This window comes from Haemaphysalis longicornis, unplaced genomic scaffold, assembly GCF_048455015.1.
Source record: "Haemaphysalis longicornis isolate Haplotype H1 unplaced genomic scaffold, Haemaphysalis longicornis Haplotype H1 scaffold_14, whole genome shotgun sequence".
Classification (NCBI taxonomy): domain Eukaryota; kingdom Metazoa; phylum Arthropoda; class Arachnida; order Ixodida; family Ixodidae; genus Haemaphysalis; species Haemaphysalis longicornis.
In genome coordinates this window covers 35,410,559-35,437,091 of record NW_027526245.1, presented here as the reverse complement: position 1 = coordinate 35,437,091, position 26,533 = coordinate 35,410,559, and the positions used below count along the sequence as shown (strand labels likewise).

Genomic DNA, 26,533 nt, shown 5'->3' with positions numbered 1-26,533 from the left:
CGCGAGCTGCGCTCTCCGCCGCTCACCCCCTTTCCTCTCCGATAGCGAACACTCTCTCTGGAGGGGCATTGGATTGGATTCGATTGGCTTGGATTAAAGTGGATTGTGTTGGATTGTGTTGAGTCATAGCCGCGGCAGACGCACTGGCGCCGGCGCGTCCCCTCACCGTTATGCGCGCTATAAAACGCGGTGCCTGCGCCGCTCTGCTCTATCGTTCCAGCGCCGTTCCTCCGCTGTCCAACGCTGCAACGTGAACCCCCTATTCGTCGCATCTACATAGGGGTTCCCGCTAGGGGAGGTGGGAGTTTTTTTTTTCTACTATAGTTCTCTGTAGCGCACGCTAGGGCATCGGTAAAGGAGTGGCGATTCCTCGACCCGTTATCACCAACTGCCTGCAGCATGCCGTGCCAACGATCTATGGCGTGTAAAGAAAGACGGCTGTGATGAATGCATCGGTTCCTCCCTGCCATTTGTATTATCTGCAATCTGACTGGTCGGCTACAATATCAACAGCTAACGTATTTTCGTCTGCGCCACTTGAACTGTTCGTTTCTCGCGGTCTTGTTATCATGACGTTACGTTAGATGCCCTCTTTGTGTTTGGAGCCCGTGCGTGACTCGTGATAATCACGACTGCCACTTTGTAGTACCGGTCACCGACAGTTACGTGATATGAATGCTACGAACCGAGCCCGTGATATGCATGGCATCTGGCATCTTTCCTACAAGAAATGACCCCTAGAACCAAGAGAATATAGAAAGCGGCGCTGCTGCTTGCGAGGCAAACATCAGCGCAACGTCCCTAATTAGGCGGCGAACAACGGATGTGCGCTATCCCACTTGTAGTTTGATACAGACTTATCTGACGGCATCCGTCTTATCAATGCCTAGGCGGCAGCCGCAGTTGACATTGCTTTTGCCGGTGATAGCTGCCGGTAACGTGGCTCCCTTATCAGGTAGGACCGCCGCACGATCGAGTGCTCCCTCCCTGTTGGGCAATTCCAGTCGCAGCCTTTTCAACGCCCTAAGCAGTTCGTGAAGCTAGAATAGGAAAAGGCGCCGGTTGCGCTCCCGTCAGCGGAGTTAGCATATCGGCGCATAGCTGGAAATTCAAGCAGGCGTCGGCCGCTACCGAACGCGACAGGCGGACAGTGGTCGTCGTGACAAGACAGACTTTGAGAGAGTGACGCCCTCCGTGTCTGCACGCCTTCGAATATGGCTCAGAGCAAACGAGGATTCGCAGTCGTCGGATATTCCGACGACACTGAATTGCGGCCCCTGAAGTTCGTGGAGCCGATTCCTGCTGGCAGGATATGTGCTGTGTGCGGTTACATTCCGAGAACGACGTACTCTCTTCTGTGCGGCCACACCTTTTGTGGTCCATGCTACGAGAGCTGCGTCGATGTTTCCCGCTGCGTTTGTCCACTGGACGATGAGGTGTGTGCAAAAGAGGACGTCCACCACAGAACGTTTCCTGCGGAGAATCTGCTGAGACGAAAGGTGAGGCTGTAGAGATATTTTCCGTTGATTGTTTTTTGGTGGGCGTTAAAGCTGGCTTTCCTTAGTAACGCGTCGAAGTTTGGACAGCATTCCATGCGGATGCTTTCCGGCCTTTATACTGCTCAGATTAACGATTTTGATCGGGTTTCGACGTAAATGACGGAATCCGCACGTTTACTCAGATTGCCATTTTATCTTGCTGTTATTCACTCTTGCCATTGTGGCTGCTAGCGGCTTTATAAACGATAAAGTGAGCGGTAAACATTGACGGACTTGATATGGAAGAATAGAGCCTGGATCCCCAATGAAACTTTTTGACTCCTCTGGATACGTTTTCGCAAATATATCTAAATTCTAAAGTACCGTGTACTTTTCTTTATGCTCCTTGCCCATTTGGTGACGTTTCCTATAGCTCGTAAAGATTTTTATTACATAGATTTGACTGCGTGGTTCGGCGATAAAAACTCAAAAATACGGCCAACCGGTCCGTCGACGGGTCATCGCAGGTTGATCGCGAAGCAAAAACATAACTTCGCAGTTACATGTAGCTCCGTTTTGTCAGTCAGTAAAATGTATGGTATACTGTCAATGAAACGACCTTAAAGGGAAGGTGAAGCGGTTTTAGAATTAAAAGAAAAGTTGACTAGCAGCAAGTACACATTGAATAGTTCATGTGTACGAAATATTTTCGCAATACATGCAATAGAAGCGGCGCAATGAGCAAACAAAAGTGGCCCGATGCCCCGCCCCCATCTCGCCGCGCGATGCCGGAAGACCGAAGAGCGCGGGCGAAAACCGGCTGAAAAACGTCATACCTGGACTTCCGGCCGGATCGGCCGCCTCGGCCATGCTCTTTTCGCCGTGTTTCCTTGTGAATGATACTTGTTGTTGTGGTTGATAGCACTCATTTGTACAATTTTTGTGTTCAAAAAGTATGCACGAACGCCAAACGAGGCATACGTTATCATGCCGTATTCCTAAGCAGAATAATACCACGCCGGGATGCTTGATAATATACGGAAGCGACAGCCGAGGTGGCTGTGCTTGATGACAGAGAATATACTACACTACGTTAAATACTTTGTAAACCGCTCCAATGCGGTTTTTTTTTTATGCGACGGTCGTGAATGTTCACATTAGATTCGAGATATAGGAAGGATGGGGAATACTGCTGTACTTTGGCCGGGGATGTTTCGTTCCATTCCAGAAAACAAGTCAGATTTGTTCAGGAAATACTTGTTTCGTTAAACGCGTCGGTTTTCTTTCCCTATGGGCTCAGGACAGTGTTCAAAAAAACATTTTTTTGGCGAAACTAAAACAAGGGGCCAATCCTGATAGTTCTCTCCCGGCTAAGAGGTAAACAGTATTCCTACAAAGTAAAAGAACCAAGACAACCAGATTACTTATTTTGCAAGTATACACGTCACGATAAGGTGATGTTTGTCTGGAATTAAAAAAAAAAAACCACTCCGAACCACCACCGTGCCATAATTTGTGTTGACTGCGGGGGCCTAATTTTTTGCCCAAGATTCCGCGTGGCATGCATATTATAACCTGGCAAGCACTTGTTGTCACTGAACCTCAAGTGTGCTCCAATGATAGTCGGTGATATATATATAATGATGATACTAAAAAAATTAGGAGCGAAGAGTAAATATACGGCCTCTGTCCGACTAGCGCGGTAAATGCTTAAATCTAGAAATGCTGAAACAGGCCAACGATTCATTATCACAAACGTTTGGTGATTGTTACCTAAAGTAACGTAACTACAACGTAACTGCCTTGTCCGACTGGTCTGTTAATTATAACGAGTTGGCCGTAATATTTTAGCAGAATGCGCAACGCACAAGCGAAAATCAAGCCCTACTACAGCCAATAATGCTGAGCAGGAACTAGTATGCTGCAGTGTTTTCAGAATAAATGCATGTGAAGCAGTAAGACGCCACTCATCGAAGTGCAGCTAGCAATCGCGGAGGCGCCGTAGCGCCGCTGCCGAAATGGCGCGCGCGTGTGGGTCTGTGTACGGGGATGAGTAACGGGGCGGGGGTGGGCGACAACGAACAAAGGAAATGCGGAAGCAGAGTCTGCTTGTTGGTTTATGCGTGTACCGGCAAGATGTGTCTTGCATATATGTTTACAGCGCATGAACGTTATTTTTTCGCGCAGTGCACGTACGTGCTTTTCGTTGGTAGATTGTTTATAAAACGCCCATTAATCTTCGGCATAAATGGTTTTGTGTATAATAAGGAACAGTTAAGGCAGTACCTAATATTAACATAAGGCATAAAATCCCCCTATGCTGGTTGCCTAATTCAAAAATATTTTGATGGAACCCACTAGTCGACGTCACAGTCACTGCTTTGGGGTTCTCTGTCGTGTAAAGCAAATTTAAGCTCCAAGATAATTGAACCAACAGCACGGGAAATTATAAAACAAACTTCCAGTCATGTGCGAAAATTAAACTGCAAGCTAAATTGCCGCAGAGGCAACCGTGTGATCGTTCGCAATGCTTCCGACAACACGCGCGGCCGAAGGGTGTCCTCCTTTGACGTCATGACGGGCGCAACCAATCAGGGGCGTCAAAAGACGAAAAGCGCGCGTCTTTCAAACGGGGCCGCGCTTTTTGCAAGATAAATGCCACTTGGACTCATGTACGATAAATTTCAATGTGATATTCGGAATCAGCGCGCAAGAAACTATATAACTGTTAATCTATATAACTCAAATTTTTTGGAAAGCGCTTCAGCTTCCCTTTAACATAACTCCACACTGGGCGATATGTGATCCGCATTTTTGCTTACGACGCATCGCTGACTTTGCTTCAGTGGGTTTGTAAACTGCAAATTCGTGTGCGAGTGGGACGCTTTTAGGAACGGTGAGTATAATTTAGGAAATTATAAGTTACCGAATTGATTCTAGGTGATAAAAAATTGAAATCCACCGAATCGCGTAAAACCTGGGTACGACAAGCACTTTTTCGCAGGGTGAACTAGTTATCTCCGAGACAAGCTCACGTTTGCGTTCATTGCGTTCAGGTGACGCAGTAGCCCGTGATCAGCTATCAGGGCTAAAAAAAAAAACCTCAGTCCTTAATATCCATACGAATGACATTACCATTTTATTTCTGTCGTCCAGGCTGATACTGTATCAGTGTGCTGATACAGCGTTGGTTTTGGAACATTCGTTGTACGAACTTGCCGTTGAAGCAGTTAAAAAAGACCCAAGTCTTACATTGGATGCTTGAGAACTGCTAACGGGGGGATTAAAATATATACCAAAAACGAAGCGCACAGCCTTCTTCGCCCTGTGGCTGCAGAGGCAGTAAACTGCGTGTGGCCGAGCGGGTACGCCGAGAGACCGCCCCGGCAGAGTCCACATCCCTGAGACTCACACCCACGATGCTTCCAGCGGGAACACAACAACCCGCTCCAGCAGGGTAGAGATGCGCCGCTCAGGAGTGATCCGGATCTTTTGAGCCGCTCTTTTTGAAGAACGAGTGAGCCGTGGCGCAGTAAAATTATGCGACGGTTCTTTTGGAGAGAGGGAGCCCCTTCTCACCCCCTCAGTGATCCGTATCGAACGGGGCGAGACACTGCAGCCTCATAGCACAGCAAACCACGGAGAAAGAGCCAACGGAGCCGAAAAGCCGGGTCAAAGCTCTCTGCGCCAGCTATTGCCGGCACGAGAAAGCAACTCCACTGCGGGGCCAGTTGGGGCTAATTTTCCAAATTACTCCAGCACCCCCTGTCGAGGGAGCAGACAATTCGAGTCAGGAGAACCGGATGCAGTTTTGACCCGTTCTTCGGCTCAGTTACTGAACCGAAGAACGGCTCCCGCTCTTTTCGAGAGCCGCTGTTCGCGAAGCGGATCTTCTGGGGCGCCATTTGAAAACCGTGGCGGCGGCGGTGAATGACAGATCGGGAGGCCGCAATGGCAGCAGTGAATGAACTGCGTCTGTATTTGCAAAGTAATAGGAAAATAAACTCCTGTAACCATATGATTCACCACAGTTACATTTGTGCGTGCAGCTGTTGTCCGAGTCAGGAACGAGCCAGATTTTCTCCACCGCTCAGTTCCGCGGCGATTCTCGGCTCCCGGCGGTTCTTTGGCAGAGCGGCTCTCTGGAGAACCGACGTTCAGCGGCTGCTCGCTCGATTAGAGAATCGTCCTGAGCATGGCTCTGAACGAGTCGTGTCGGCACGTTCCGGTAGAGATATTAGACGCGTATCGCCCGACCCAGCTGGGTCTTGTGTGCAACTTCCGCGTTATCTATTATCGCTGCCAAAAAGCGGACCCGTCTCGCTTCGAATAAACTGAACAAAGTGTTGTTCACCACCGCAATATTAAAATTAGTCTCTTGTATCATGTTTTCCAGAATCTGCAGTTTTTCTGGCGTCCCAGCTCACTAGTAGAGATCATATTTGTGAGGTTATAAAGTTGACAAAACGTTGCATTTTCTTCTATATATATCGACCGAGAGTGTTTTTGAAATTCCACTGACACATAAAAACGTTTGTAATGATGGTGAGGCCAATTCTTTTCAGTACAAATACACCGGATGTTGTTACAAAATAAATGACTCAATAACAATTAAGTAACACTTTGCATTATGCATGCTTAGCACAGGTTACAGACCTAAATGAACCGCAGAACCGTTCAAATCAACCGGTTCACTTCAGTGAACTGAGCCGTTCTGAGCCGCTCACTGAAGTGAGCCGTTTTGTCCATCTCTACAGCAGGGAGCTTGCTTTATTAGCGCACCTAGAGTGTACTAGTTTGTACACTGATGATGATAGTCGCCGTGGCGCCATCTAGGTAAGAACATGTAGCATACCCCTTTCTGAATCCCCTTATAAGTCCAGCCTTCTTGGCTCACGAATGGTTCGACGGTAACACGACAGACGCCCCGGGGGCTCACGCGCAGTTCGTGGTGTAACACGAGGCAACGCTGAAGAATATGCTGGCTTACTCCTGGTGGCCACGCATGGTGCCGTGTAAGCAACTGGACTTGAACTTTGAGCTTCTGGTGAGTGTGAAGTAGGGACGAGGTGAATGCGGTTGCGCTGCACCACGCCTTTGGGGGTCTCTACCACATACGAGCGCGGACGCTGCACTGGGCTCAAGACGAAAGCTGGACTCTTGATATCACGTACCCAGACGTGTTCACCTGGCCAAAGTAGACGAAGTTCACGAGCAGCGTGTCTTCTGTTGAAGTCCTCCGTCTGTCTGCCTGTTAGCCCGATCACGCGCTGGTCCACTTGGCTTCAGCTGGCGCCCGGTGGGTCTCGGCGGGCCAGGAGGGCAAGGTACAAGTCTTCCGACTTGCCAAGGAAAAAAAAGAAAAAAAAATTTAATGCTCCCTGCAAAAATAAGAACACCCTAAATAAAAACGGGAACAACCCTGCACCAGCTATAGGCTATAGCAGGCTAATGCCGATCAGAAAAATAAAAGAACAGGAAGCCGAGGCTCGAAAAACTTTTGGAAGAAAAGCCAATAAATTACAAAAAAGAAAGAAACAAGAAAAATTGAGGCTTTTGCTATTCTCGGCGGGAAAACGACTCAACTGAGCATCCGCGGGGAGTTCACTCATGACTGCAAGGAGAGGAAGCGCCTCAGATAACACACACGGCACACAACCCCCCACACCCTACTATTCTCCCATACCACCCCGAAGCCCTCCATACATCACTGAAAAGAAAGTCGCACAGTGCACAGCCGCCCCCCCCCCCCCCCCCCCCCCCCCCCCCGGAAAAAAATAGCAATAATAACAATGAAGTCACAAAAAGTCCTGTCGGGAACGCGACAGGGAGACGAGCCGAGACACGTGAGAACGCTATGCCGTGCACCCAAAAACTGATTGATTGATTGTGGGGGTTTAACGCGCCGACGCAACGCAGGCAATGAGGCGCGCCGTAGTGGAGGGCTCCGGATTAATTTTGACCACCTGGGGATCTTTATCGTGCGCCGAAATCTCGTACACACGGGCGTTTTTGCTTTTCGCCTCCATCAGAAAAGCGGCCGCCGCGGCCGGGAATCGAACCCGCGACCTCGTGCTCAGTAGCGCAACGCCTTAGCCACTGACCCACCGCGGCGGGTACCCAAAAAACTGGGGCCCCGTCTAATTCCACGCTCGTGGCATTCGTGGCTGCTTGCGCACCGGTGACGCGTGGCCCGCACTCATTGCTTGTCACTCAGCCCCAGCGCCATCGCTCTTGCAGCCGAGCCGCTAGGGCGCGGGACGCTCTCTCCGGCCATCAACAGATCGCGGTCGTGACGACACAGCCTAAAGTCACGTGATAAAAACATTTTCGTCACTTCCTGGGCCGTGGACCTTTTTTTGTTGTTTTTACTTTTATCACGAAGGCACTGCGCATCAACTTTACACAGCACCGAGAAGCTATGCACTGCGGAAAGGTTTTTTTTTATCACTATTGCGCAAGTGCGCCCTTCTGCAGCGTCGGGTTCGCTTTGGCGTTTTGTTTGATGCCCGAGTTCCTGTCAACGTAGCCGCTGTGGACAGTGCTTACACGGTTGTCAAGTGTTGCGTCGAGCTGTTCGTTGATGAACGCGTCGCGTATCTGCTGTAAGCGTGTTGCTCATGTTGCCTAGCTGTTCGGCAGTCACTGACTCCATCATAACTCCGTTGTAGTACCAGTACCAGGCCCATAAAAAGTTTGAATGACCGATATCGTACTGCACCAAAACAAAACAAAAAAAAAAAAAAAAACTGTCGCGGCAGGGCGGTGAACTCGAGCATTCGTGTGTGATAGATTCATCAGACCTTGGGTACAGTCTTTGCCAGTAACGTTGCGAGGGGGGGGGGGGGGGGGGGGGGGGGGGGGGTTGTGGGTTCGAACCTCCTCCGAAAGTTTTTCCGGGCAGCGCTTAAGTGAGAATTCGTGTTCCCTTGGGCAAAACTCCTGCCTTCCGATAGCCCATAACCCCTTCTGAAAAAAAATTATGGCTACGGCCCTGGTCTTTGGTGATGCTTGCTTGCAACTGCGTGCTTTAATTTTTATTGGTCTAAACGAACAGGCACGTGCGGAAGCGAGCCAATCTTTGCTTTCCACAGCGCGAAGTACTAGCTAGGCTAGGTGCAGTGAGGTGCCAAAGACATTGTGGACACTGCGGACGAACGAAAAATGTTTTAATGTTGAGTTCATGCTTTTCAGTACTTGGTTGGGGATTATGAGTGCTTCATTTTAAATCACTCTCTTCCGTGAAGATTGCTGTACTAGCATTCATGCCTAGCACTTGAACTGAATGTCTGCATTGGCGAGGAGAGGGCATGAGCAAGCAATTTACCACACACGCGAGTGCTGAGTGGGTCACGTCTTACATATCTGTCATTGCAGCTATGTAGTTTTTTTCTGTTGTGTCCAACCAATGCACCCAAATAGCCAGTACATGGATTGTGTTTGGCGTCTGCATCCTACAAAACATTCCTCCATTCATGCATCGTATGTCATAAAATTCTTCCGTTAGATGCACACTCTACGGTGGCGGAGCTGCCCAAAAGCAGAGCAAACCGTTAGAAAGTTTACCTGGTCCCTTGCGAATTTCATCTGATTGATCGATTGTAGGGTTTAACGCGCCGACGCAACGCAGGAGATGAGGCGCGCTGTAGTGGAGGGCTCCGGATTATTTTGACCACCTGGGGATCTGTAACGTGGGCTGAAATCTCGTATCCACGGACGTTTTTGCTTTTCGGCTCCACCAGAAAAGCGGTCGGGAATCGAACCTGCGACCTCGTGCTGAGCAGCGTAACTCCTTAGCCACTGAGCCACCGCGGCGGGTGCGAATTTCATCTACGCCACTTGTGCGCATACTCATTCCTGAAAAGGGGGAATTATATCATATCCATCAAGTTCTTTCCAAAGAGGATGTAGCTGCGAATTGCACCAGAACTTACACTTTTCTTGAGCATGGTGTGGCATTGGATGAAGCTTATGCCTGAGGCCGTTCTCGCCTTTCGCAAAGATTGAAATTGCTTTACGGATGTTCAAACCTCTTAAGAGGAGGTTTGAACAAAGAGAAGGAAGGAGCTGTAAAAATATTAGCTCTACAAGAACAACCGACGAGAAAGGCAAGCAACTGGTGTATTTGTCGTGAAAATTTAAAGCGCAACAAATTTAGACAAAGGACGAATGACACAAGGACAAGGATAAGCGCTTGTCCTTGTGTCATTCGTCCTTTGTCTAAATTTGTTGCGCTTTAAATTTTCACTATGGAGTACCAACTAGCTCGAACCCTCACGTTGTAAAGTATTTGTCGTCCGTTCTTTTCGTGTAGCGCTCATATTTTTTATTTATTTTGTCAATATCGTAGACCAACTCAACCAAAAACGCGTTTTGAAGAGAATGGTGCTTTAGGAGGGCACTTTAACTTGAAAATATTTGTTTCTATTAAAAGCTATTCCAATAAAACAGATTCAAAAGCAGAATTTCATATTCTCGCACCGCTGGTGTGGCCGGTCTCTACAAAAACTCCTATAAGAAATAAAACTAGGAGGGTTGCAGGCTTTCAGTTCAGGCATTTTGTTCCTACTTAAGACCGCATTTGTTTAGTGGTAGTAAATATGATTTCATTTCATACAGAGTGCCTATAGCGTGGCAGAAAAAAAAGGAAGCAGCTGCAGCAACTCGGACAAGCTGTTTTGATACCACAGAAGTGGCAGGCTTCATCTATCTTGCACAAGAACTGAACCGATGGCTGTTTAATAAGTGGATGCCCTCCCCTGGTTTACTTGGCTTCCTTTGCATTCTGGCTGCCTGTTTGTGGAATTTATCCATGCGTATTCTAATTCCTGTGTGGTGGTAGTGTTGTTCCTCACACAACAATATTGTAGTAATGATGTGCACTGTCTGACCTTTTGAATAAAGCCAAGGTGTAGGTTGCATACATAGTAGGGCTGGGCTTTGGTTAAAAGTTGTAATCCGATTAACTGGCTAGCTTTAATCTTAATTAATCAATTAATTGGTAGCATTGGTTTTAAAAGAAAAATGACCAAAAATAATATTTTAATGATATCCATACAATAATAATAATAAAATGCTTCTCCGCCCTATCAGTTTTAATCGCTGTCATCTCTGAGCATACTTGCATTGTTTTCTGTTGTAACGTCAGGCGGGTTATTTAAACACAAATATGGTCCTCAACATGGACACAATTTCAATGTGGCACTCCTGTTTCGGTTTGCTCACGACTTCAACCGATTAAAAAATTAATTGCAACTAAAGCATTAATCGGAAAGTTGGTCGATCGATCGCCCACCCCTAATACGTAGTCCATTCAAAAGCACCACATAACATTCAACGAGCCGCAATTTGTGCCTTTCGTAAGTTGCACTGGGAACAAAAATTAAAATTTGCCACAATATGCTGCAAACACCTCAAACACAGGAATGTAAAAGGGATCACCAGCACTTTCCTTTCAGTGGGTGTGTTGATAATAGCTGAATTGTTTTTGAACCACCTTCACCAGTTATAAGGGGACAGTGCATTCCCATTAGGTGAAGCAAAAGTCACTGAATGAAGATATTTACTTGCTTTAAGGGCACTGCATGCAGTTTTTGTTTCTCTTCTAATAAAGCCTTTGCACTTTATTGAGTATAGAAGCCACACCTCTATGCATGATAGTTTTGATACAGATACAGTGCTGTTACCTAACTCTGTGCTTGTGATGTCGGCTCACAAAAAACTTCACTGAAACAAACATTAAAGCCAATGTGTTCCGAGGCCCTGTTGCACCCAACACTGACTCTTTTTTTTTTTCAGAATATTCGATTGCAATAAAAAGTTGTGCCCAAACAGCCTCGTATCTTTTCCAATTTCTTTTGTGCATTATACTACTCACTTTTTCTCCATAGATGTTAACTCTGGATGGCTAGTTGGTATCACTTGAAGCTTACAGCCTAATTATTAGGTGAAGGCATGCAGACTTTTAGAGCGTGGTGTTCTGGATCTCTCATGTAACTGACCGATGTGAACTTTTGGGCGACTTCACACGTGTAAAGTGCAAAATTTGGATGAGAGTCAAAGAAGGATGACATGAACAAGTGCTATTTCCAACTAGGATTTATTGGTAAGATACATTCGCATATATACAGTAGAGCACTGCACGGGCCGGGCTCAGGCTCGACGCCACGGGCCAGGCTCGGGCTTGAATTCATAGGCCCGGCCGTTAATAGTTCCGACATGAAGTGTAGAAAAGAGCATAAAATTGAATATTCTGGATATACTTTTACGCGCTTCTTGATGTTAGTTGTACACATTGCTTTAAAAACGTGTTTTGCTAGGGCTGATAGTCACTATACTCTAGCTTTAATGACATTTCATGTACTGCATCAAGATTTTATATTTTGGTGTATAGCATATCAAAGATACGGTTACAAGGAATGCCCTAGCGGGGAAGGAATTAATTAAGCCACCCTGTAGCTGTGCACCTATGTCTATGTACGTGTGTTTTAGATGTCGAACAAATCTAAATGCAGCTGCCGTGGCTGGAAATCAAACTCGCGTGCTAGAGAAGCGCCACCGCTTAACAACCACTCCAGGGAAAATATTTCAACGCACGCACATACTCGTGGATTCAAATGGAGAGCAAGAAATTTCATTAATACCAACTTGTGACCGAAACAACCACATGAAGTTGCCAAGAGTCTGGTCATCAAAGGTGATGGTGTCTCTCGTGTAAGAATACGAGCTATTATTACACCCATGTGGCGTGAACTGCAGACGGTGTGAGCTAAACTACGTGTACTTTTAAAATCTTATTTTTTGCGTTACAATTCAGGGCGTGCTTGTACAGACTAGATGCTCTGTCTGATTTCCCGCTACACAGACACTCGACCAAATATAATAAACAAATTTTCTTCAACGTCTAAGACCAGGCCTGGTCACACACACGCAGGCCCTCCCTAGGCACACACACACACACAAAAAAAGACCGTGCCCGGGCTGCGCAAGGGCTTGAGATGACGGGGCCAGGCCTGGGATTGAGACGACGGGCCCGGGCCGGGCCTGGGCTTGAAACGGAGCCCGGGCTAGCCTCACTTATGAATGCCCAGGCCCGGGCCCGGGCTCGGCGTTACGGTCCCGGGCTTCACAAAGCGGGCTCGGGTCGGGCTCGGGCCTTAAAATCAGGCCCGTGCAGTGCTCTAATATACAGGCAAAATTTTGACACGAGGCAGAGGAGGATGACAGGAACAAGTGCAACAAAGCATTACTGCTAAAGTACAATCCTGTACATAGAAAAACCATGTGCACATCAGTAAAAAAAGCAAATTCCAGCACACAAAACAGTCATGCACAGGCACATAACTTTTGTGACACAGCTCATGCCCTGATATACAAAATATAACTAGAGATCGAAACGTTAGGCAAAATGCCCATTTTTTTTCCTGGAGTCCCTGTAAAGTTTATTCAACAAATAAGCACAAACTACAGGAATTGAAATTTAATCAACTGTTGATTGTGCCTATAAGGGCTTATTTTTAGATTCGTGCCTATATTGACTTTTTGTTGCCCTAAAAATGCCTTTTTAGGCTTGCCGAGTCCATTTTACGTAACGTGTTGCCCCAAAACATACCACCACCAGAGTCCACTCTTTAGAACCTATACCTGCTATCAATGTGCAAAGACATTATGAAAATTTATGACTTAGTGACTCATGTATGTGGATTTCAGTGGACAGAGTATTACATGTGTCCAGATCGAAAAAGTGTGAGGGCCACTCCAACTAGATGCCTTTGGAGAGAAACTTCCTCTCGGAAACAGTGCAAAGAAGGGAGCAGATGCATCGGCAACTTTGGGGGCAGAGATTTTTGAGTCTTAAGAAAGCAGAAGGACCTGAAGGCAGTAATGTGGCAAAGAGTCTGGTATGGCGTGGGGAAAATGTGGTTGGCAAAGTGGTTAGAAACATTCAGGCTGTGTCTTTGCAATCACCCGATGGAAATATTGAATAGTGACCATGAATATGCTGGAAGACTCGAAGCATCTTCCTGTCCAGTGCTTTACTGCGCTGATTGAGCTAGTGTACACGTGTGTTCCTGCGTTGAGCATTTGCAGTTTTGACAGCACAATCCACAGTTGAGAGTTCAAAGGCAATTGCAGTGACAATAGAATGAGTGCAGGTGACTATTGACATCTCGATGGGGAAGGCTCGCATAAATGACTCGTCCTTCTCTCAGTGGAATGGCTGCTTCTATGGGCAACCCAAAGTGGGTCTCAGAAATAGTATTCATGGGTGTAAAACGCCATGGGAAAAGGTGTTTTGGTCAGGGAAGGCTTGCCATAAAAATAAGAGTACAGCGCTATGACCACTCACAGCTGGATGAACTTCGCTTTGCTCTCATTTATAAAGTTTGTGACGATGCTGAGCTGGGTGTGTTCCTGCACTAAGGAAACAAAGAGACAATAAAATACCATGACACAACGCAAGGTACTAACCGCTATACGATCACGGCAGTCCTGGAGGACTTGAAGCCACTGGCCACAATACCTTGCAGCTGCCAGACATAGCCAACACATCAGAACCATGGACCACCCTATCATTAACGGATCCTAAACTCGATCCCCAACAACAAAACAGGAGGAAATCTGCAAAACAACACTAGAAACGGTCTTGCCACCCTAATACACTCAGCATCTACACTGACGCATCTAAAACAGAATCCAGCACAACTTCGGCGTGGCATATACCGGCATTTAACTTCAATAGCGTATATTCCTTGCCACCAGATACCACCATTAAAGGGGCAGAACTAGAAAGTATCATCCTCTCACTTTCATCTTTTTCCATGTACTAACTCATACACATTCACATAGACAGGCGGGAAGCTTTCCTGGAATGTCGCCATCAACTATTATACAGCCTACGAGTTAAGAAGATCCAAGAACTCAAGAGCAAGATCCAAGAACTCAAGAGCATCCTTCATCAACAGAACATCGACGTCACCATCACGTGGGTGCCCGGCCATGCCGGAATCCCCGGAAATGAGGCGGCCCATTTGGCGGCACGTGCATCGTTCACAACTGTACCCCAAGCCAGCTGGACGCCTCCGGACTGCAATTATGACCCTGACGAGCACCGGACCGGCATCAAACAACAACGGAAAGACTTTCTCACCTCCCTGGTCAACCACACTCTCATTCCCAAGTCGTATCCTCGCTCTCAACAAGTCCGCCTCAGACAGCTAATGACAGTTACCAACCTTTCCCCTGCAAAACGACAACAGTTTTTTCATTCGTCACCTAATCAAGGCATGTGTATCCCCTGTGAAATTCCGGACACCACTGAACGCATTATTCGGACATGCCCTCAATTTCAAACTGAAAGACAGGTTCTCCTAGACACCCTTCCCGCTAACTTACGACCGAATTCGTTAAATGATCCCCTGCGTCCATCCTACCTACCTAATTTAGCGAAGGCAGTGTGGGACACTCTCCTGCATTTCATATCCCGACCCACTATTTTTCCCTTGCTATTTCCCACCCATACCCGTCGTGAACCTTAACTTATCGCTACCCCTAAGGGGGTCTGATGCACTAGCAAGAGACCCCTGGGTGTTTTTTCTACATTTCAATAAACGTAGAAAAAAAAAAATCACGACACTGCAAATGGCTTATCTGTTAATATTCTCGTCCTGTACCGTCATTAGGTGCAATTAGGCCAGGTAGGGCAGTTACAGCTGCAGGAGGTGCATATAAGAAAGGCTGATCACCACTGGCTGCCTGCGAGATGCAGTTATCAAACTTTACATGCCTTCAGCTTCCCACTGATTTACGATTTAAAGTTTGCACTTTTCACCAGTTAGGCAATGTAAAATAGTATGTGAGGTACTTGTATTTGGAAGCCCGCATCATACAGCTGCCTGCAAAAATTGCTGCCCGTGCAAGCATCGCATTCAGCCACCAAGAGCGCAGACATCAAGGGCGATAGCAAGCTAAGTGCAATGGCTTGGCTAATCTCGCCTTTACCATAAAACAAATTGTCCGTTAGTGGGACTGACCTCTTCAGCTTCAGCTTTCATTAAAGGTTTTCTCTCTCTCTCTGTCACCGTGGAATTCGTAGATATACCAGAACACAGTGAACTCGACCACGTCTCATTTGCGCATTTACCTGTCGCCGAAATAACAAGCCGAATGTGGTACGTCCAGCTTGGCACCCCAATGCACACAATCATTTCCACATCACTGAATTCGCTGCATCACAGCACGGCATATCCTCGCTTGGTGAACTCTTTTGCTGCATGTTGTTGCTGACGGCAACGTGACTTGTATACTTGCAGGATATGGGTGCGCACAACTAGTGGTGTCACACTTCGTCCTAGATTCTTCAGGGAAAAGATCGGTGTCGTTGTGTTGTCGCCGTTTCACCTGCGAGGGCTCAAGGTGACGGCTTCATTCGTGAGCTGGCTCAAAGAAGGAGAACACGACGCCGAGGGAGACTTCGACGATACACTTCAACATATCACGCGGGTATCATCTACGTTGAAAGAAACCAACTCGGGCACAGAACAAATTCCCAGAGGCAAAATGACGCAATAACAATAATAAAAAACAAACAAACAACAAACAACCGGCGAAGCGACCGTAGCGCACACACACACAATGCCTTTGGCAATCGCCTTCGCATGCTTTGGCTGAAGCCTTGGGTGAAACTAAAGGAAGTGACGGCTACGTTGACAGAAACTCTATCATCAAACAAACGCCAAAACGAACCTACCGCTGCAGTTGGGCGTACTTGCGCAATAGTGATAAAAAACACCTTACCGCAGTGCAGAGCTTTTTGATGCTACGCGATAAAAGTAAAAACAACAAAAAGCCCACGGCTCAGGAAGTGACGAAAATGTCTTTATCACGTGACTTTTGGCTGTGACGTCACGACCTCGATCTGTTGATGGCCGGTCAGAGCGTCCCCTAGGGCGCCGCCACGTAGCCCCCTCCCCTTGAGACGGAGTCTGGAGGAGGAGTCCTAGTGGAAAGCGGAACAGCAAAAAGGACAGTCTGCGTTGCGAGGTTCACAGGTGGTGGTGCGAACGGAAGGGAGAGTGGTGGGGTTCAGGGTGGAATGATGGATGATGGAGTGGAACGCAGGCAGGGTACTTTCGCTGAACGCGGGCTTGAGGCGAATGATGGAAACGACGGTGTCGCGGCCGTTGACGCTAACTGTAAACGTCTTGTCAGAGCGTGAAATGACGAGAAGGGGGCCGGTGCAGGGCGGTTGAAGTGGCCGGCGGGCACTGTCGACATGGATGAAAACGTATTGGCTGTTAGAAAGGTTTGGATGAATAAAAGTGTGCTTAGTGGAACACGACCGTGGCGGTTGGGGACAGATATAGCTAAAAAACCGGGTTAAATCGTTTACGTAGGACAGGCTAGGGGGGGAAAGGTTGTCTTGCGGCTGCGGAGGGACCAGGAAGTCTGCCGGTAAGCGCAAAGACGTGTCATAGACCATAGGCGGCGCTGGCATCGAGGTACCTGGCCTGGAGCAGTGGAACAGGGTAAATTTAAATTGACTTGAGCAAACCTTTGGCGTTTTTATCGTGGGAGGAGCACGGCGGGAGGGGAACAGCATAAGAGGTATGTGGGAAAGCGAAGGGAGGCATTTTTTGGCTCGTATCGACGATCGTCTTGCGTCGACATTTGCAACGAAAGGAGTAGATACGCGGCCCATTTTTTTCTGTATATATAATGTCTAGCAATAAATCGTTCCAAATTAGTTTGTCGCCGCTCGTGTTTGTGACTTCTTCCTCCCAGTCTCTGCGCTTTTTGCGAAGTGTTAAATTTGTGTACCAAACTAGCCAAACGCCCCAAGCAAAGCCTTAATACGCTATATCTCGTTACGTACGTGAGGGTGGTGGTAACAGGCGACCATTGCCGTCATTCGCGCTAGCACCACAGCTAAGCGCCAAAGGACTTCTACATGTCGCTGTGGCCAGAAATTTTCGCCTCGGTTGACCCACCAGTCTGCCTCGCAGAAGTTTCGCGATTACTTTAGTGGCCACACAGATTTACAGTTGTGCTCACACCTTTTGGTGACTCTCGAGGCAATAAGTATCTTCAGTGTGGAACCGAGGTGCCCGGTCACAAAAAAAATTCTGGGAGCTTTGCACTAGTGACGCGAAGGCTGGGCAAAGAGAGAAGCTGGCATCACCACCTGGTTTCTCCTTGGTTCGAGTAAGTTTATGCGGGGTTATGCTTCAAGACTCGGTCACGGTTTCTGTGTGGTGTCGTCGCTGGCCCCCAAAAGAGGAACGAAAAAAAATTGACCACATCTTTCTGCGGGGGGAAACCATGGGGTGATGCGACGCATCTGGGGGGTGCTTGTTACGGCGACCATCGCGGTAGCAGACCTGTTAGTCTCCATTCAAATCATCGGTGGTCATCGTATGTCATCGGAGCGGCGGCGGTGGAGCGACTGAGCGGAGCGGTGCAGTTATCGCGTTTATATTTACCGCGCGTTAACGGTGACGGGAACGAGAGAGAGAGAGTAGCGCATGCGCATGTGTTAACCGAGCGCTAACGCGCGCTGACGCAGAGTTGGCGTTGCGGTGAGAGTGGGCGCTAACACACAGATGGCGCTGCTGTGAGAGCGGCGTTACCGCGCAGCTGGCGTGGCGAGGAGAATGGAAGAGGGATGCGGACTACGGATGGACGCCGGAGGGACAAGGCGAGTTAAAGAGATGCGTCGCATCTAAAAAGCCTTAATGAAATCTCCTATGTTATGGGCAATGAACCGTTATGTCAAGTAACGGAATACAAATACTTAGACGTTTCTTGTACATGCAAGCTTGACTGGCAACGCCAGGTTGACTATTTGGCAGCTAGAGCAGGTAGGGCATTGGGTTTCCTTCGTAGGATTACAAAAGACCTCTTTGAATCTAAGGACCTGCTGTACAAGGCAAACGTGACATGCATCATGGAATATGCATGCACGGTATAGGATCAGCCGACAATCCGCGATAAACAAATTGGAAAGGTTACAAAATATAGCTGCCGGCGTTGTTATCGGGAGATGGGGTGTTGGATTCAGTGCGACCGCAGCGAAAGAACACCCTACAATGGGACTTGTTGGAAACCCCCCGCAAAAAAACTACGATTAAAACTTCTGCATGCAATTTATCATTGTCAAACAGGCATGGTACGGGAAAACTATCTCTTGCCGCCCCATTATACAACAAAACTTACGGATCACTAATTTAAGGTCGGGGAATACTTAAGCAAAACTCAATCGGTCCGGTTGTCTTTTCCCGCACACCATTCGCGACTGGAACAACTTGCCCTGTGACATCGTATCAGTTATATCTAATGATTCTTTCTTTTCGCAGTTGGTGAACGCGTTTGGTTGTTTTCAGTGTTTTTAATTGCGTTCTATGAACTTAACGATTTTATGAGTGCTTATTTGTGGTGTATATCTGCATTGTACAGATGTTTTGTACGCTTGCAATGCTGTAAGGCTGGCGTGCGGCTGACTACAACGCTGCATTATTTTGGTGTGTTCTTCCTCCCCACTGTAATGCCCCTGGGGCTGTGCGGACGCGTCGCCTGCAAAAACAAAAATAAGGTGAGCCACAGCAATGCCATCGCGCATGGGCGGGAGGAAGTGGCGGTGGTCTTTTGCGACGACTAGAAAAATTACCCCACCTTCCCGCGAGGGGAACCCTGTGGAGATGCGACGCATCTTGGGGGTTCACTTGGTGTTTCCGTTGGGTTGATTCTCTAATTGCGTGAAACGTGTGAGGAACGCGTATGTTGTATTCTTTATTTAACACGCGGCGTAACGTTAACGATGACGGCCTTGTGGTCGCTGAAGTGTACGGGTAGTGGATGGTGAAGTAACGGGACCACCGTGAAATTTGCAGCGAAGATCAAGTCTATGCACGTGCCCGAAATCGGAACGCTGGTGCTGGAACTACCGCGGCTATGACGCAACGTGGCGCGACTGTGACGCAACACAATCCAATCCAAGCCAAGCCAAGCCAACCCAATCGAATCCAATCCAGTGCCCCTCGCGAGAGAGTGTTCGCTATCGGAGAGGAGAGGGGGTGAGCGGCGGAGAGCGCAGCTCGCGCGGCGAGGACAATTGGGGGAGGGGTGTGGACGGACAACAACAACGCCGTATGGAGGGACAAGGCGAGTGAATGAGATGCAGTCGCATCTAAAAAAGCAAGAGGAATGAAAGGTCATTAAAGTATGAAAAATGTACGCGAGCTCGTACATCGGATCTTCTGTAAGTTGTGGACGTTTCACCACCGTTTCACCGGCGCGATATTCGGCATTAGACTTTAGCCGTCGCATCCGTTCTCGAGTAGCTGCCGGCGGACTTCGAGCCACGCTTCCCTTCCTCTGGAGTAACGCTCTTCTTCTGTCGCCCCATCTCCCGCATTGTGGGAGACCGGGCTGTTGCACGTGACATGGATTTCTCAACTTGCCGCGGGAAGTTCTTCACTACTGCCAGGTCTGCCCGCAGACCTTCACATCTCTCCCATTGTGGAACGTGTAGAACCGGAGGCAACTGGCTTCGTGAACTCGGCGTCTGTAGGGCGCCCGTTTCTGTGCTTCTGGCGTGAGCCGCGAACTCACGTGAACTGGCAAGAAGAGCACGTGATCGATAACGCCACGAACGTTAGGTAGAGTGTGCTCGAATCTCAAGCCGTGCCAGCGTGTGCGATGCCGTCATCTCTCGGAGAGGTTTTACTGCGCACGATCGCCGGCCCGACACCAGCTTAAACAGCATCACGTTTAAAATCGACGTCGGGCTGCCTAAATCAAGGTAGCCGTTGGTGCATCGCATACTTGCAAATTTCTTCAGGATGTTATCACGTTTCGCCCGTGAGTGGAACTGGACAGCAGATCTATAGAAGTTCCAACTAGATTTAAAGTTCACATACTTAAAATATTTTTAGCATTTTCGGTAACTTATCAAATTTTGGTAATACCCCATTAATGAACATTCTGGGCGATTTTGCGCTTCAACCATCAGTGCTCGATAGGCGAACGTGGATACGGCGCTGTGACACCGACGCGCATAGATTTGCCGCCGACACCGACACCGATACTAAATCGACAGTGAGCGTGGTGTGACATAGCCACTGAGATCGCCGACGCTGCGCCAAATGGGCCGTCTGTCGCGATGGTGTGACTGCGGCTTATGTTTGTGTCACAGAGACGAGCCAGTGAGCGCCGATGGTGCAAACAGAAGGCGTCGCACTTGAGGCTGGTTACAGGGAAGCTGTATACTATACTCGGTTACAACTCAAGAACAGCACCACATCATGTAGTGTATCACTCCGCCAAAGCGCCGGACCCGTGCCGTCAGTGCGCGCGCGTTTTGAAAGGGGTTTGCTATGAATGCGGGATATCGTCTGCCTTGTCTCACGCAGTTTGTTTGTCGTCACTGGAGTCGTTTATAAGCATATTAAGTCCAAAAAATCACGGGAACGGCTCACGCCATGTTCAAAATATTCCAAGTAACGCCCTACTTGCGCCGCGCGGAGAAACATCCGGCTACGGTGATAAGGCAGAGCGGCAACTACCGGTGCCGTTCTTAAGTTGTCACCAAGTATAGTGTGCGTGCTGACGGAAGGCGCGCCGAAATAGGAAGCGCCGAAAGCGAAGAGACGCAGACATGGTCTCTCAGAAAAGAAGTAGTTGAAGTAATTCGCACCAAAAGAAAAAAATGAAAGGGAAGAAGATGCTAGTTCGACGTCGGAGAAATAAATATGTTAATAAGTATCGCCGTCCTTTCGCCTTCAGAGCCCGTAAGCAGACTTTAGTGCGCAAAGGAAGTGTTTTTAAACTGTTTCACGAATGCAAAATGGGTACCAGTAGTAGAGCCTGATACATTAACCCCGCTTGTCGGCCGAATCAACACTTTCTGTAGGTAAAATTTAGCTGACGCAGACGTTCATAAATTCGGTATACTTGTGAAATCTGCGGGAATGCAGAACGCCTGTAAATAGAATCGCAATACCGTGGATCACCACTGCATGTAATAAATGGAGGAAAAGAATTTTTTTTATTGAAGTGGGCGCCGTGGCCTAAACTGCTTTATGTGTGCCTGCGGGTTCAGAATAAATACCTTAAGTGGAGATCCAAGGCTAAATGGGCACCGTGAACTCCATGTTGAAAAGTGACATGCCGTTTTCTTCTTTTCTCAAGGCTTTGTTTTTTTTCTCCCACGTAGGTACACTGCTGGAACGAAGACAACGGCTGCCCTGTCGTCCTCGCAGCGTCGCAAGTCGCCGAGCATTTTCGCCACGAATGCCAACACCACTGTACTTGCTGCCCTACGTGCCTGGCCCCGGTGCTGAGGCGCGACGTGTGCGCGCACCTGAAATCCCGATGCACCGCGCTTGTATTGAGTGTGGCTTGTGATACACACACGGAGACAGATGACGACCTAAAGTCACATTTGGTAGCGTTTGAACAAAAGATCGAAAGGCGGGTAGGGGAAGTAGATGCTAAGCTTGCTCAATTGTCCTTAGAGAGCGTTTCACATAGCGACAAACTCATCGAACTTCTCCACAGCAACAATCATCTGCAGGAAGCACTCAAAGATCAACTTGAAGCAGCCGCTGGCTTGCAAAAGGACAAACTTGTTGAACTTTGCCACAACATAACTAGCTTGAAGGAAGAGCTGAAAGATCAACGTGACGCAGCCTCTGGCTCCCAGAATGACAGACATGAACAGCTCCGCCACGACATTAATGATTTGAAAGAAACTCTCAAAGACCAACTTGAAGCAGCGTCAGCTAAAACTTTGGACTCCTTGGATCGCAAAGCCGCAGAGGTTAAAGATCGTTGTATTGAAACAAGCGACGCCTTAGAGACCACCATAAGCAGTATTATGCAGTCGGTTCAAATCGATATGAATACTCATCAGCGAGTTCTAACAGGATATGATGCACTTAAGCAGACAGCAACCGACAAAGGTTATTCGGATAGCTACAGCCAGAAGGTATATCTACGGCGCTACCTAATGTCTTGGGGAATTTATTTCAAGAAAGACGGTGACAAGGTGCGTTTACATTTGGAACTGAAATTGCACAAAGGTAGACACGATGAGTTTCTTGAGTGGCCATTCGAGAAAGGATTGAAGCTCTGCTTTATACATCCGGAGACGCGAGAAGAACGCGAGATTTGCGTTAAGCCAAGTATGAGTGCGGCAGACCGCAAGCATTTTTGTAAACCAGCAGAGCTCGACAATCAAGGCGTATATTTTTCGCAAGACTCAATTGAGTCCAGTGAAATAGAGCGTGGCGGCTATCTTCAGAACAACCAGGTCATTTTGAGACTGGAAATTCTTTTGTAAGGAAATTTAGTCAGGGGGTTTTGATCGTTAGCAGAGAGTTGTAAGACGGAAGCATTCTTTCGTAAAATGGTATTTTAGACATCACATACTGAAAAAAAGTGAGTGAATAAACTTTATTTTGACTAGCTTCAGGCGCTAATGTTTGGGCGCCCAGCCTGTGGGGGCCTCCTCTAGTCCGGGAAGGCCTGGTCCGCGCTGGCTGCCCGGGCCCTCTCCACCAGGCTACTTTTGAGAGAAAGACGGCACCGACCAAGTAACGAAAAAGAAAAACTTAAAAGACGGTTCGGCTCCCGCACGGGAGCCTTGTTCACAATGAATTTTATTGCACAATGAATTTTATTTCAGGCCTTAAGCAGGCTTTAAAACATGACGTAGGCAGCGTGCATACATTGGCAGCAAGGTTCCGATGTTGCGATTGAGGGTGTTAGGCGTTGCCTGTATTAGCGATTCTAAATTTAATCTTGCGGCCAAATTCTTCTCCGTAGTGATGATGCGTGCATTTTTCCAGTCTATCTTGTGCCCCGACAGATCTGCATGTTCGGCGAGGGCATTCGACGCCACTTTTTTGTCTTCACGTCATAGCAGTGCTGTTTTGGGCGCTTTTGAAAGCAGCCTGTCTCGCCTGCGTACACATAATTGCAGTTTGCACAAGGGACCTCATATATCACTCCGGGATATCTTTCTTTAGGAAGCTTATCCTTTACGTGGGTCAGTGTGTGTCGCAGCCTCTTCGATGGCACGTGTGGCACGTGCACATCATAGCTGCGCAGAACACGAGCCAATGCTTCGCTTGTGCCAGGGACATAAGGAATGGCAGCCCACTTCTTTTTACCGGCACTGGGCGTTGCCTGCAGAGCCATCCTTGTTTCCACGGAGGAAACAAAGGCGTCAGAGTAGCCGCAGCCCGACAGGTCCTGACGAACTCTCTTAATGTCGTTCGCCACGTCTTCTGGCCTTGTGCAAACAGTATGGCTGCGTTGGATCAGAGAAGACGCCACAGAGCGCTTGTGTTTAAAACTGGTTTTCATCATTGATGTATCAACAAACCACTCCTGCTTGAGCCGCCCAAGGCCTGCAGTATTGTATAAATAAAATAAATAAACGAGGCGGGTTGAACGGATCTGAAGTGGAGATAACGACCGGTGTAGCTGTTCTTCCGATACACGTCAAATTCAAGGTCGGGTCTGGCGCGTTTGACGAGCACGTCTAAAAACGGCAGTTGTCCATTGATCTCTTCAACAGTGAACTGTATGGCCGCATTCATGCAGTTGAGGTGCGTTGTAAACTGGGGTAGCACGTCTCTACGAATTATGCAAAAACAGTCATCTACATAACGAAGGAAAATTTTAGGTGCCGGAACAAAGGTGGCCAGTGCACAGCGTTCCAGTGATTCCATTGTCAGGTTCGCAGCCGTCACAGATACCGACGCACCCATCGCTGTACCGCGAACTTGTGGGTAGTGCACTTGTCCAAACGTAAAATAAGTGATTTGATTGATTGTAGGGTTTAACGGGCCGACGCAACGCAGGCAATGAGGCGCGCCGTAGTGGAGGGCTCCGGATTAATTTTAACCACCGGGGGATCTTTATCGTGCGCCGAAATCTCGTACACACGGACGTTTTTGCTTTTCGCCTCCATCAGAAAAGCGGCCGCCACGGCCGGGAATCGAACCCGCGACCTTGTGCTCAGCAGCGCAACGCCTTAGCCACTGAGCCACCGCGGCGGGTAATTAAAATAAGTGTTCGCTAGGCAGAACTGTAAAAGTCTGGCCAGGTCGGGCAATTCAATTGGGCATCTCTCCGGTAGAGAAGGGTCCTGGCGAAGAGCATCTTGGCACACCTTCACAGCTAAGTCAGTCGGTACGCACGTGAACAAGGAAATAACGTCGAAGGATACCATAATGTCAGAGTCATTGAGACTGATGTGGCGTACCTTTTCAATGAAGTCAGACGAATTTCGGACATGGGTAGGGCCTGTGCCGACTAGCGGAGCAAGCAGCTGGTGAGGGTAGCCGGACAGCTTGTAAAGTGGGGAACGCGTAAAGCCGACGATGGGACGCATGGGAAATCCAGGCTTGTGGATTTTTGGCAGACCGTACAAGGCCGGGGCATATCCGTTGTGGCACAGTAGTCGGTAATAAAGACTCGTGCTTCGGGTCAACTGTATGGAAAACGTCGGCAAGCAGCTTCTGCAGCTCTTGCTGGACCTTCGGGGTTGGGCCCTTGTCAATGCGAGCGTACGTGCTTCTATCTTTTAAAAGGCTTTGCATCTTCTCAACGTACGCCGTCGTGTCAAGCAAGACCGTTGCGTTACCCTTGTCCGCAGGAAAAATTGCAATGTCACATTTTCGCGTAGGCTCTTCACAGCCTTCCGCTCCTCTGAAGTAAGAGCGGATGTGGACGAGTGGGGGCGGAGCTTCGACAGCACGTTCATAACGCGGGTACGAGCCTCGTCCCGTTGTGCCACATCCACACGGCTGACAGCATTTTCTGTGGCACAAACGATCTTCTTAACATCCCATTCAGGGGTGGAGTTGAAGTTCAACCCCAGTCCCAGCACAGTCATCTCGGAGGCAGTAGGGCAGTAAGACGACAGGTTGCACACAGTTGTCCTTGCATAGCGTTTCCGGGCTCCAGTTTGGGCTGGCACGAGGCGGTCAAGCTTCGTTCAACTCAACTCGTCCACACGTCCACACTCGTCCACACTCGTTCAACTCGTCCACACCCGCTCTTACTTCAGAGGAGCGGAAGGCTGCAGCCTAAGCGAAAATGCTGACATTGCAATTTTGCCTGCGGACAAGGGTAACGCAACGGTATTGCTTGACACGACGGCGTACGTTGAGAGAATGGAAAGCCTTTTAAAAGATAGAAGCACGTACGCTCGCATTGACAAGGACCCATCCCCTAAGGTCCAACAAGAGCTGCAGAAGCTGCTTGCCGACGTTTTCCATACAGTTGACCCGAAGCATAAGAGTCTTTATTACCGACTACTGTGCCACAATGGATATGCCCCGGCCTCGTACTGTTTGCCAAAAATCCACAGGCCTGGAGTTCCCATGCGTCCAATCGTCCACTTTATGCGTTCCCCACTTCACAAGCTGTCCGGCTACCTTCACCAGCTGCTTGCTCCGCTAGTCGGCACAGGCCCTACCCATGTCCGAAATTCGTCTGACTTCATTGAAAAGGTACGCCACATCAGTCTCAATGACTCTGACATTATGGTATCCTTCGACGTTATTTCCTTGTTCACGTGCGTACCGACTGACTTAGCTGTGAAGGTGTGCCAAGATGCTCTTCGCCAGGACCCTTCTCTACCGGAGAGATGCCCAATTGAATTGCCCGACCAGGCCAGACGTTTACAGTTCTGCCTAGCGAACACTTATTTTAATTACCCGCCGCGGTGGCTCAGTGGCTAAGGCGTCGCGCTGCTGAGCACAAGGTCGCGGGTTCGATTCCCGGCCGCGGCGGCCGCTTTTCTGATGGAGGCGAAAAGCAAAAACGTCCGTGTGTACGAGATTTCGGCGCACGATAAAGATCCCCAGGTAGTTAAAATTAATCCGGAGCCCTCCACTACGGCGCGCCTCATTGCCTGCGTTGCGTCGGCGCGTTAAACCCTACAATCAATCAAATCACTTATTTTACGTTTGGACAAGTGCACTACCGACAAGTTCGCGGTACAGCAATGGGTGCGTCGGTGTCGGTGACGGCTGCGAACC

The 26,533-nt window shown here is 48.5% G+C and overlaps 1 protein-coding gene across 1 annotated transcript; it reads left to right on the top strand.

Annotated features, from left to right (window-relative positions):
- The first annotated feature begins 806 nt into the window (after positions 1–806).
- On the top strand, positions 807–22,934 carry LOC144165248 (uncharacterized). Its single transcript, XM_077695375.1, has 2 exons — positions 807–1,499; positions 21,691–22,934. Exons 1-2 carry the CDS (start codon positions 1,215–1,217, stop codon positions 22,816–22,818), a joined length of 1,413 nt encoding a protein of 470 aa, XP_077551501.1. The 5' UTR covers positions 807–1,214; the 3' UTR covers positions 22,819–22,934.
- The last annotated feature ends 3,599 nt before the right edge of the window (positions 22,935–26,533 follow it).